Source organism: Mandrillus leucophaeus, unplaced genomic scaffold (assembly GCF_000951045.1).
Source record: "Mandrillus leucophaeus isolate KB7577 unplaced genomic scaffold, Mleu.le_1.0 Scaffold264, whole genome shotgun sequence".
Taxonomy (NCBI): domain Eukaryota; kingdom Metazoa; phylum Chordata; class Mammalia; order Primates; family Cercopithecidae; genus Mandrillus; species Mandrillus leucophaeus.
In genome coordinates, this window is record NW_012102743.1 from 2,358,708 (window position 1) to 2,372,139 (window position 13,432).

General features: G+C 38.0%; 1 protein-coding gene across 2 annotated transcripts in view; it reads right to left on the bottom strand.

Annotated features, from left to right (window-relative positions):
- Positions 1-13,432, bottom strand: part of SLC30A6 (solute carrier family 30 (zinc transporter), member 6) — a 71,527-nt gene that overhangs the window by 29,665 nt on the left and 28,430 nt on the right. For both annotated transcript variants that reach the window (XM_011984245.1, XM_011984244.1), the window contains 5 exons: positions 7,424-7,504; positions 6,891-6,926; positions 5,874-5,968; positions 2,154-2,202; positions 1,718-1,837 (listed from right to left, as the gene is read on the bottom strand). In XM_011984245.1, the coding sequence (XP_011839635.1) occupies positions 1,718-1,837; positions 2,154-2,202; positions 5,874-5,968; positions 6,891-6,926; positions 7,424-7,504 (381 nt within the window). The remainder of the gene's footprint in view (positions 1-1,717; positions 1,838-2,153; positions 2,203-5,873; positions 5,969-6,890; positions 6,927-7,423; positions 7,505-13,432) is intronic.

The window sequence follows — 13,432 nt, forward strand, 5'->3', positions numbered from 1 at the left end:
CACAAAGAAAAAATAAATCCTTGAGGTGATGGATACCCCATTTATCCTGATGTGATTATTATGCACTGTATGCCTGTATCAAAATAACTCATGTACCCCATAAATATATATACCTACTATGTGCCCACAAAAATAAAAAATTAAATAAATTAGATAAATACAGAATTATCATATCATATGACCCAGTAATTTCACTTCTGGGTATATACCCACAAGAATTAAAAGGAAGGACTCAGGTATTTGTACACTCGGGTTCACAGTGGCATTATTCACAATAGTGAAAGAAATGGAACCAATTCAAATATCCATTGATAGATAAATGGGTAAACAAAATGCGTTGTTTACCCATTATGCACTGGAATGTGACTCAGCGTTAAAAAAGAACGAAATTCTGACACGTTACAACATAGATGAACATTGAGGACATTATGCTAAGTGAAATAGGCAGACACAAAAGAACAAATATTATATGATTTCATTTCTATGAAGTACTTAGAGAAGTCAAATTCCTAAAGACAGAAAGTAGAATGGTGGTTTCCAGGGGCTGTGAGGAGGAAGAAAAGGAAAGCTGTTTAATGAGCATGGAGTTTAAGGAAGGAAGGAGGAAAAAGGTTCTGGAGATGGATAGTGGTAATGGTTGCATGTAACATCACTAAATTGTACACTCAATGTAAATAAAAAACTCTATGTTGGGATTATAGGCATGAGCCACCATGGCAGGTGGATCACCTGAGGTCAGGAGTTCAAGACTAGCCTGGCCAACATGGCAAAACCCCATCTCTATTAAAAATACAAAATTAGCCGGGTGTGATGCCAGGCGTCTGTAATCCCGGCTACTCGGGAGGCTGAGGCAGGAGAATTGCTTGAACTCGGGAGGCGGAGGTTGCAGTGAGCCGAGATCATGCACTCCAGCCTGGGCACCAAGAGCGAAACTCCATCTCAGGAAAAAAGCAACTCTATGTTATGTATATTTTAATGCAATTTAAAATAAGAATGCATTGGCATAAATGACAGTAGTTTTCTCGGATCTCCCATTCACTGAGATGGGAGATACAAGAAAAAACAGTTTCGGAGTTAAGGGAAAATAGGTTCAGTTAAAGTAGACACATACAGAAGTCAGGAAGACACGTCTTTTGTAATTCAATAGAGATGTGGGCTAGAAATAAAAATCTGGGAATCCCACAGAAGTAGCAAACAAAAACAAATACTTGCATGTGATTTTAAAGAAAAATACACAAAACAGCAAGAAGAAGAAGGACAAATTCTAGTAAAGACTAATATTTAAAAGGTGGGTAGCTAAAGAATCATATGCCATAACATGTTAAGCTTAAAGCAGCTGTGTAAAGCCTATTTCCTAAAAGGCTTTATTTTTAAAAAATTGTTTCACACCTACGTCCTCTTCTCCTCCCTCTCTCAGCAATAGCAGCTGTGGTTCAGATCTCTTTCTTACTGTTCTCTTTTCTGTTTTACTCGTCAGGTCAGCAGTAGGCAATTTAAATTGTTTTCCAGTCTGCTTTATATACTGTGGTAAGAAATACTTATTGAACCCAAGCCCCTTAAGTTTTCAGATGAAGACACCTAAGGAAAAGACGTGATCTAAGTTACACAGGTCATAAGCAAAACTGCTAGAAGCTTGACCACTACCCATCCTGCTGATGCTCTTAAAATTAAGGCCCCAGAAATCAAAACATACTTGACAACAATAAAAAATACTCACTTAATTTCAATGAGCATATATGTAATGCAAAGAGCAAATGCTCCAGCAAGATCAATCAAAACAAATGGATTCATTCGGGGAAGGAAGACACTGCTAAGTCCTGGAATAATTCCACACAAGCTAAGAAAAAACAAACAGAAAGAATATCCATTAGCAGAACTCACATAAAACTGGTGACAACCTTGTAAAGATAATTTGTATTTTGGTACCACATAGTGTACTTCTTAAAGAAAGCAAAAAGGATTTGTGAACAAAGCCCTTTCACTTATAAAGTTCTCTTTTGTATCGTCAATTAAAAAGTAAAAGGAGAATAACAATCTGATCTGTGTGATTCATGTAGTAACCTCAGCAATGAATAATTTAAGTTCCCATGATAGATGCATTTCTTGTGTATTCCTTTAAATTATGCATATCATGAAACTCCGTAACATCTTACCTTCGACTAAGATCTGCAACATGCTCTTGAAGCCAGCTCGTACTAGCAGCTTTAAGAAGAAAATACTTAAATTATCTATATAGAAGAAAATAAACCACTATCCGAAATATTTGAGTTCTTTAATTTTAAAAAACAAATTTGGCAGTGATTGAATAACATTACAAAAGAACATGCTACTCCTCAAATCTATAAATGTTTCCTCTTTTATGCCCTTATGCTACTAAGTCAAAAGCAGTTTCAACTATTACACAATATACAGTTGACCTGAAGGAATTAGTGAACTTAGATATGTCATTGTTACTATTAAAGTTTTAAAGATTCTTTATACTTTTTCTTTTGAGATGGAGTTTTACTCTTTTTGTCCAGGCTGGAGTGCAGGGGTGCCACCTTGGCTCACTGTAACCTCCCTCTCCTGCGTTCAAGCAGTTGTCCTGCCTCAGCCTCCCATTTGGCTGGGATTGCAGGTGCATGCCACCACACCTGGCTAATTTTGTATTTTTAGTAGAGATAGGGTTTCACCATGTTGGTCAGGCTGCTCTTGAACTCCGGACCTGGGTTTCACTATGTTGGTCAGGCTGGTCTTGAACTCCTGACCTCAGGTGATCCGTCTGCCTCGGCCTCCCAAAGTGCTGGGATTACAGGTGTGAGCCACCGTGCCCGGCGGTTCTGTATACTTTTAAGCAGAGCTTCCTAACCAGTGTGCTGGGAATGGGCCATAGGTATAGGCTGAGTATCCCAAATCTGAAAACCAAAAATCCACAACTTTGAGCACCAACATGATACTCAAAGGAAATGCTCATAGGAATATTTTGAATTTTGAATTTTCAGGTTTGGGATGCTCAACCCATATATATAATTCAAAGACTCCAAAATCTAAGACAACCTAAAATGTGAAACACTTCTGGCACCAAGCATTTCAGATAAGGGATATTCAAATGACATACAAATTACTTCCCTCAACTCTCAAAAAAGCCAGGTGAGGACCTGGATACCTACAAAGATACCTGTCAGTTACTATTCTTGGACAAGTAGCCTGTGTCTAGGCTCAAGAATCCTCCTCCATTTATCCCAGAGTGCTACAGAAATATCCATTTTTAAAATGTGTACCATCATGTAAAAAAGATTGGCAAGACTTATGCAAAAGAAAAATAGTTGAGCAGTTAAGTAAGATGTCAGAATATCTGGCTTTAAATCATAGCTCTGCCTTTAACTAGATGTGTAGCACTGGGTAAGTAATTTAATCTCTCAGTGCCTTAGTGTAAAATGGGCATAATAAAAGTATTTACTTCATATGGCTACAATTAAATGGGCTATTCTATGTATTTAGCAGTGCTTGGCATATAGAAAGTACTTAATATTATTTTCCACTTAAATTTCAAGTAATTTCACAAATCTTTTTTCTTTTTCTTTTTTTTTGAGATGGAGTTTCACTTGTCACCCAGGCAGAAGTGCAATGACCTGATCTCGGCTCACTGCAACCTCCACCTACCAGGTTAAAGGGATTCTCCTGCCTCAGCCTCTTGAGTACCTGGGATCACAGGTGCCTGCCACCATGCCTGGCTAATTTTTATCATTTTTTAGTAGACAGGGTTTTGCCATGTTGGCCAGGCTGGTCTCGAACTGCTGACCTTGTGATCCGCCTGCTTTGGTCTCCCAAACTGCTGGGATTACAGGCGTGAGTCACCACACCCAGACTTCATTATTTTTAAAGCCAGAGTCTTGCTATGTTTCCCAGGCTGGACTCAAACTCCTGAGCTCAAGCAATACAATCACCTCAGCCTCCTGAGTAGCTGGGACTACAGGCACATGCTACCAAGCCCAGCTAATGTCACAAATCTTGATGTTTCTGGGAACCTTCATTTCCAGCTAATGAAAATATACAGTAGGCTGGGAGCAGTGGTTCACATCTGTAGTCCCAGCACTTTGGGAGGCTGATGTGAGAGGACTGCTTGAGCCCAGGAGTTTGAGACCAGCCTGGATAACACAGGGAGACTCTGTCTCTATAAAAAATAATAATAAAATAAAATAAATAAAGATATAAACTAGATAACTTTTCTGGAAATAAATTTGGCAATATACAACAAAGCCTTTAAAAAATACTGTATTTTTAATCCAGTAAATAATTCCTTCTCAGGGAATTTATCCTACAGAAAGAATAAAAAATGCAGACAAAGTTGATCTAAAGAGGCTGATTATAGAGTTATTTATAAAAGGAAAAGTTGGAAATGTATAAAATATTTTAAAATATTCATAACAGAATACTATGCAAGCATTAAAAAATCATTTACATTCAAAGAGTATTTAATGAGAAGCAATACTGAAGACACAATGCTAACAAAAAAGCCAGACATGGCCAGACGCAGTGGTTCATACCTGTAATCCCGGCACTTTGGGAGGCCAGGGTGGACAGATCACCTGAGGTCAGGAGTTTGAGATCTGCCTGGCCAACATGGGGAAACCCCGTCTCTGCTAAAAATACAAAAATCAGCCAGGCATGGTGGCACACACCTGTAACTCCTTGAACCAAGGAGGCAGAGGTTGCAGTGAGCTAAGATTGTGTCACTGCACTCCTGCCTGGGCAAGACAGTGAGACTTCGTTTCAAAAAAAAAAAGCCAGGCATAAAATTGTAATATATACAATTCTAAGTAAGCACATAAAATTATATGTACGTGTGCATACAAAAAAGTGAAAGGAATAACATAGAAATGTTAACATATTATCTGTGGGTCATAAGATTATCAGTAGTCTTATTTCCTTCTTATGTCTTCCTGATCTTTACAGAGAAATAGTGTTTCTAAATCTCTGCACCATCTTAAAAATTTCTAGAGTAAGTGTTATAGTATTTTATAAATTATGAATTTTTTTCAAGAAATTCAGGTGATCATAAATAACATTATTTATTTTTCTAATTCATGCAGTAATTCTTTAACTCATACAAACACAACTTATCTTCATAACATTCATGAAGTTGTTTAAACTTGAATGGGCATTTCAGAAAACTTTCTTCTCTTGACTGTCCTAGAGTGAGATCTAAAAAGATCCACACCTATCTGTGCTTCTCTATACTTCAAAGTGTGGGTCTGTGCAAACATCCCACTTCTGTTTTCACCTCACTTCACCATCTCTTAGTGGCTAACTCTTTTGTGTGTTAGTGGGATTCCAAAACACTGAAATTGTTGAAAAATGCCAATAATTTAGACTGCAAAAGTGAAAAATCAGTCTGAAGTTGTAAACACTTCAAAATAAAAGAATATTTCAAAAGAAATAAAGTTTGGCTACTTGCAAATATATATGCCCATCCACCATTGCCAAAGAGAAGTTCCTGGGAACTTACTTTATTAACAAAATACAACTATTTTCAATTAGCATATCAACTATTCTAAGTATACTGAGACTTCTAAAATGCTTACAATAGACTTTTCTTAGATAGATTACACATTTAAAATCTCACATTATTTGGTAAATGTAATTTTTCATCATCATATGATTTAATTTACAGGTCACTCCTGCCTGTTTCAAAATAATTTGTTATTTTAAAGCTTGAACTAATGAGATTTTGTTTTATAATTTTCCACTTAAAAAAGACTTGAGAACATTTGGGCTAGTTCTCTCTTCTCTTCAGAATATACTTCCTCATTGATTTGAGTGAATGAAACAAAAGACTTGTTTTTATAAGAGATTAGTTGGATTTTTATATTAATAGTAAATAAAAAACATACCTTCTGAGACATAAGCAAAAGGTTTATTCCGAATAGAAAGCATCGTGAACAGGTTGAAAGAAAGAGCCACAAAAGTACCAACTAATAATCTTCCCCTAAAAAGAATGATAACATTCACTTTTAATTTGTTCTTGGTATTATCAGTAGGTAATTTCAATACGTAGAGGGACTAAGAGGTGGGAAGGTAAAGTAGTCTGCTTTAATGATTCAGTGTTTCCAGATACAGAACCTGAACTTAGTTTCTAGCCCCATCACCCATGTCCCATCTACTGTTGCTCCATCTTACAAAGGATAAGAAAGGACTTTTAGCATTAACAGTATCTTCCTACAGGTAAACGCTGTTATAAATCTGTATAAATGTTAATGGTATTTGTTTTATGATATGCTGGACAAATCAGACTTTTTGGAATTACACTGATCAGAATAGATAAGGTCCATATAGTTGGCAACTATGCGGTTGAGAAATACAATTGTTTTTACATATATATGATACATACAATTCTCTTTTCATATATATATGAAAATCACATAGTTGCAACATATATGAAACATATATATACATTTCTTTTTTTTTTGGAGACAGGGTCTCACTCTGTTGCCCAGGTTGGTCTTGAACTCCTGGGCTCAAGCGATCCTCCTGCCTTAGCCTCCCAAAGTGCTGGGGTTACAGGTGTGAGCCGCTGAGCCTGGTCCAATTCTCTTTTCTATAGGTGCTATGAAAAGATTTTGAAGGTCAAATTTGAAATTACAGAATACTAGGGGAAGCTGGCTTAGTGCTTCCTAGGTTTGGAAATAATGAGAAGCCTGAAGCCAAGATAGAAAGGCCTTCCTGTGCAGTATAAAAATATTTAGAACTTGGGAACTGTTAAGGGTAAAGAAATGGAGTCTTGGTATTTGGGAATTTTGTTTGTGAAATAAAAGCAAAAACTTATGCTGCCACAGTCTGAACTCTGACATTGGCCAACTGTTTAATAATAAGAATCAATAGTAAACTATATATCGAAAATAAAATCTCACGTGTGTATCTCGGGCTGTTCCAAAAAGCGTTCTGCACTAAAATAAATAAAAATGTATTAAATAAGTCCTATAAATTGTAAAGTTAAAAAGCTTTATTAAATATATCATTAACCCACCTTAAAGTTCACAAAATCTTTTAGTAATATAACTATTAACTATTAGCAGTGATGAGGCAAGGAGACTCACAAATTATCCTTTTTAGTTGTTTTTTTTTCACAAATTATCCTTAATATGTAATTCAATCTTTCTCTGCCAAGCCGATTTCAATGGGTGTGTAATAAGCATCAAACATGCCTGACTGAATCTCTGTTTCATTCACAACCACTTCTGACTCAATTTAGCAGCATTAAGGAAGTAAAAAAAAAGTGAAACAGAAGAAAATGTCTGAAACATAAAAAAACTGTAGCATCAAAACTCCAGCCCTGCTCATCTAAATTTTCATACCCTTGAAAGCAAATGTGTCTGACGGGTTTCTTTCATGTTCCCAAAGGTGTCATAGGTGGGATTTAAAGTAATATCATATACAAATGTACCTTTCTTTTAATATAAAGAGAGCTCCCAACTGTGCCAAGACTGTGGAGGCAAATACAGCCAGGACTTCTAATCTTTCAAATCTGAAACCAAAACATTAATTAGATCATCACAATTCTTTCAATTCACAAACCAGTCTCTCTAGAACACATTTACATTCATTTATTTGCTCACTTAATACACATAGGTGCTGTCTACTATGAGCCAAACACTGTTAGAGCAGATTAGGGTTTCTAGAAGAATAACAAACAATGAAAATCACAGATTCCAAAGAGTACCTATTTGTATAATTCCCAGGACCCAGAAGAGAGAGCACCTTCAGCCCATGCCAGAGGCTTTCTCTTCCCAGAAATACTTTTAAATTATTAAAAAAAAAAGAAAAAGAAAAAAAAAGACAATTACCAGGACCCACTTATAGTCCTTATTTTTCTAGAAATAATCACAATCATAATAACAACACTTAATTGACCCACTGTGCATTAGACACCAGAGTACTTAACATATTACCTCATCTAAACCTCCCAACCCCGTTTTAAAATTACTTTATCCACTATTTTCTTTTTTTTGAAGAGATGGGGGTCTCGCTATGTTGCCCAGGCTGGACCCTGAACTCCCAGGCTCAAGTAATCCTCCCAGCTCAGCCTCCTGAGTAGCTGGGACCACAGGCATGTGCCACCACACTTGGCTCAGTTTTTTTTTTTCAAACAGATAAAAAATTTAGGACATAAAGAAGAAAAGTAACTGTTTAGAGTCATATAGCTAGCAAGTAGAAGGTTTTCAAACTCAGACACTCTGACTCTAGAGTTCATATTTTAACCACTTATTATACTGCCTCTCATTTCTATACATAATTACAGTGACATTATGAGCATATTTTATAATCCCTAGACTACAAGCCAGAGGCCAGGAACTGTTGTTTTAGTTTTTCCTGCAACACATGGTCTAACGGTATTCAATATTTATGGTAAGTATAAATGCTTAAAATTTTTCAAGAAAATAATCATGGAGGCACAGAAAAAATTAAAAAAATTAAGGCTGTACATCACATTGTTATGTGTAAAGGAAAAATGTTGGAATCAACAATATAACTGTTTGTTTATATATTATTAAACAAAAAAAGTATTTATTGACATGGAAAAAGGTGAGTGAAAAAAGTAGGTTATAATAGAATACAAATTAAGTGTTTTTTCCAGCTACTGAAAAAATAAAAAAGAACAGGAAAAAACAGTATGCAAATGTACCAACGTTATTTGTGGAATTTGAGAAGCTGATATTAAAATGCATATGGAACTGCAAAACGTAAAGGAAAGCAAAGATAATCTTGAAGAAGGACGAAGCTGGAAGATTTATACTACCAGATATCAACAAGTATTTCAAAGCTGTAATAATTAACATAGTACGGTACTAATCCAAGTACAAATACACCAAATTGTACAGAAAAGAGAATCTAGAAACAGGCCTACACATATATAGTCATCTGATTTGTGAAAAAGGTGGCACATAAAAGCAATAAAGAGCCAGGTGCGGTGGCTCACACATGCAATCTCAGCACTTTGTGAGGCCGAGGCAGTTCAAGATCAGCCTGGCCAACATGGCGAAACCCCGTCTCTACTAAAAATACAAAAAATTAACTGGGCGTGGTGGTGTGCGCCTGTAATCCCAGGTGCCTGGGAGGCTGAGGCATGAGAATTGCTTGAAGGTGGGAGATGGAGGTTGGAGTGAGCCGAATTGCGCTACTGCACTCCAGAATATGCCTTTACTCCTGCTTCACACCATACCAAAAAAATCTATTCCAACTGGATTGTAGGATTAAATATGAAAAATTGAACAGTAAAGCTTCTAGGTGATAACAGGGCAAAGTGTCTTTATGACCTGGGGGCATGCCAAGATTTCTTAACAAATACACAAAAGGACCAACCCGAAAAAATAAATTTAATTTAAAACTTTTTTTTTTTTTTTTTGAGACGGAGTCTCACTTTGTCACCTAGGCTGGAGTGCAATGATGCGATCTCAGCTCACTGCAACCTCCGCTTCCCGGACTCAAGTGATTCTCCTGTCTCAGCCTCCCAAGTAGCTGGGATTATAGGCACCCACCACCATGCGTGGCTAATTTTAGTATTTTTAGTAGAGATGGGGTTTCACCATGTTGGCCAGGCTGGTTTCGAACTCCTGACCTCAAATGATCCGCTCACCTCACCCTCCCAAAGTGCTAGGATTACATGTGTGTGCCACTGCGCCCGGCCTAAAATTTAAAACTTTTATTCATCAGAAGATACCATTAAGAAGAAGGGCAACTAAGAGAAGGAGAAGATACTTATATATAAAGAACTGTTACAGATTAATAAAGAAAAAGGGAAAATGGTTAAAAGTTTTTTTTTTTTTTTTTTTTTGGACGGAGTCTTGCTCTGTCGCCCAGGCTGGAGTGCAGTGGCCAGATCTCAGCTCACTGCAAGCTCCGCCTCCCGGGTTTACGCCATTCTCCTGCCTCAGCCTCCCGAGTAGCTGGGACTACAGGCGCCCGCCACCGCGCCCGGCTAAGTTTTTGTATTTTTAGTAGAGACGGGGTTTCACCATGTTAGCCAGGATGGTCTCGATCTCCTGACCTCGTGATCCGCCCGTCTCGGCCTCCCAAAGTGCTGGGATTACAGGCTTGAGCCACCGCGCCTGGCCGGTTAAAAGATTTTTAACAAGCATTTTAAAAAAGAGGTGATCTGAATGGTTAATCAACATATGCAAAGGTGCTCAATTAGTTGTAAGGAAAATAACTTAAAACCACAATGAAATACCACTACATACCATAGAATGGCCTTTATAAAAAAGACAGTAACAGCTGGGCATGGTGGCTCCACACCTGTAATTCCAGTTACTTGGGGTGTGGGAGGATCGCTTGAAGCCAGTTCAAGACCAGCCTGGGCAATATGGTGAGACCCCTGACTCCAAAAATATGTTAAAAATCAGCCAGGCATGGTGGGATGTGCCTGTAGTCCTAGCAACTCAGGAGGCTGAGGCAGGAGAGTCACCTGAGCCCAGGTGTTGAAGGCTGCAATGAGTTATGATAATGCCACTGTACTCTAACATGGGCAACAGAGTGAGACCCTGCCTCAAAAAAAAAAAAAAAATGCTGTGTGCGGTGGTTCATGCCTGTAATCCCAGCACTCAGGGAGGCCAAAGTGGGTGGATTACTTCAGGTCAGGAGTTCAAGACCAGCCTGGACAACATGGTAGAACCCCATTTCTACTAAAAACAAAAAAATAAAAAAAACTAGTCAGGCATGGTGGTGCATGCCTGTAGTCTCAGCTACTCAGGAGGCTGTGGCACAAGAATCACTTAAATCCGGGAGGCGGAGGTTGCAGTGAGCCGAGGTCGCGCCACGGCACTCCAGCCTGGGTGACCAAGTGAGACGCTGCCTTAAAAAAAAGATTAAAAAAAAAAAAAAGACAATACCAACTGTTGGCAAGGACGCGAAGCAACTGCAACTCTCAAACACTACCAGTGGGAGTATACATTGGTAAAACTGCTCTGGAAAACGGTTTGGTATTATCTTATCTTTTAATAATGAACATGCAAATCCAAACTAATTCCACTCAAAGATACATACCCAACATAAATGGGTACATATGTGCACTAAAAGATATATACAAGAATGTTCAGAAGTAGTTTTATTTATAATGGCTAAAAAGTGAAAGACATCTAAATGTCCTTAACAATTAAGCAATTTGTGATATAGTCATATAATGGAATATGATAGCAAAGAACAAGAATGAACAAGATAGCACATACTATATTCCATCTACAGGATACTCAGAAACAGGCAAAACTAATATGCAATGTTAGAGGTCACATTACCAGTTACTTCTGGTAGGGTCTGAATGGACATCAAGGGAGGTTTTGGGGGACTTGTGATGTTTTATATCATGATCCAGATAGTGGCTATACAAATGTATTCCTTTCTTAAAATTCATTAAGTTGCAAAAAGATATTACAGAAAACAAGACAGGGTCTCTACTTTCACGAAATTTACTTTTTTTTTCCTTATTTTTTTGAGATGGAAGATGGAGTATAGTGGCACCATCTCCGCTCACTGCAGTATCCGCCTCCCCATCTCAAGTGATTCTCCTGCCTCAATCTCATGAGTAGGTGGGACGACAGGCTTGCACCACCACGCCTGGCTAATTTTTGTATTTTTAGTAGAAATAAGGTTTCACCATGTTACTTAGGCTGGTCTCAAACTCCTAACCTCAGATGATCCTCCCACCTCGGCTTCCCAAAGTGCTGGGATTACAGGCATAAGCCACTGCACCCAGCTATGAAATTTACATTTTAAAGGGTAGGGACAGAAAAACAAATACCTGGTTTGGTAAGTTCTGTACAGAGAATTATAGTAGTCTGATGTGACAAGAGATTAACCAGATGACTATTTTTGATTGGGCTGTTCAGTCACTTAATGGAAATTAGCATTTAGTGATATTAAGATATGAATAACACGATGGAGCCAGCCTTGCAAAGATCAGGTGACGAGCATATCAGGCAGATCTTATACAAAGGCCCTAAAATAGGAATGAGTAGTGTTCAAACAACAGAAAGAAAGTCAGTGTCCTATAGAGGGCATGAGAGGATTAAGTTGAAGAAAAGTAGGCAGGGTCCTGATCATATAAGGGCTTTGTAAATTAGAAAAAGGAGTTAGGATTTTATTCTAAGTATTATGGGAAACAACTGGATGGTTTTAAGGGGACAGTGATAATATATTACAGGTTTAAAAAGAAAAACACTGGCTGCAAATCAAAGTAGCTTGGTCTGGGATGGCAGTAGTGGAGATAGAAATGGGATTGGGGGTTAATTCTGGATGTGTTTGTAGGTTACCTTGACATAATTAATCTGCTAATAGATTAAATGTGGGTGATGAGAGACAGTAATCAACAGAAATTCCCAGAATTTTTTGTTTGAGCAACAAAGTGCTGATGGTATTTGCTGAGATGGGAAAAACTACAAAGGAATAGGTTTTTGGGGAAGAAACCAAGAATTTTTTCCTAAGTTTAAGACACCAATTAGACATCCATGTGAAGCTATCAAGAAGGTAGTCTGAAATTCTAGATAGTTCTCAGGCCTAGAGAACTGGATTTTGAAGTCTCCAGATATATGTGATACTTCAGCTATGTGACTGATTGCAACTATATTTGAGTGTTTAACTTTATTGCTTAACTCCTCCTTTCTTTCCTGTTCACTCTAAGCAAGTGAGCCAAAATGGGAGCTGTCATGTCCTTACATGACCTTGTCTTCTATCCACAATAACTGATCTATAAAGACTGATGCCTGTTCCAAGCTGGCCCAAGCAACAGTTCTCATGATTTTCTGAACTAGGCAGTATTTATTTTCCAGAAATACTCTAGCTAGCTCTTTATTGCCTACCATAAATATCATTTTAACAGTCATAATTTATTATTTCCTCTCTAGGATGAAGGTGAGAAGGTGTGAATTAAGGTCTTGCTAGGAGTATCATTCCAGACTGGAGGAGAAAAGTCGTCTGAGAGACTGAACATGACATGCAGAGAAAAGCAGGCCTGGGAGGCAAAAAAAAAAAATGACAATGTCCTCAGTGGTCTAGTGCCTGCACCAGTTACTGTCTTCCCATAGTAGTTTGGTTATATAAATTGTAAAAGTCCTCCCATTTTTTCCCCCCAAACTCACTTTTCTTTTTTCTTTTTCTTTTTTTTTTTTTTTGAGACAGGGTCTGGCTCTGTCACCCAGGCAGGAGTAGTAGAGTGGCACCATCTCAGTTCACTGCGACCTCTGCCTCCCAGGTTCAAGCCATCTTCCCAATTCAGTCTCCTGAGTAGCTGGGAATGCAGGCAAACCCCATCACACCCAGCATATTTTTGTATTTTTTTGTAGAGACAGGGTCTCGCTCTTTGCTTAGGATGGTGTCAAACTCCTAAGCTCAAGTGATTGACCACCTGGGCCTCCCAAAATGCTGGGACTATAGGCATGAGCCACTGCATCTGACTCCCCAAACT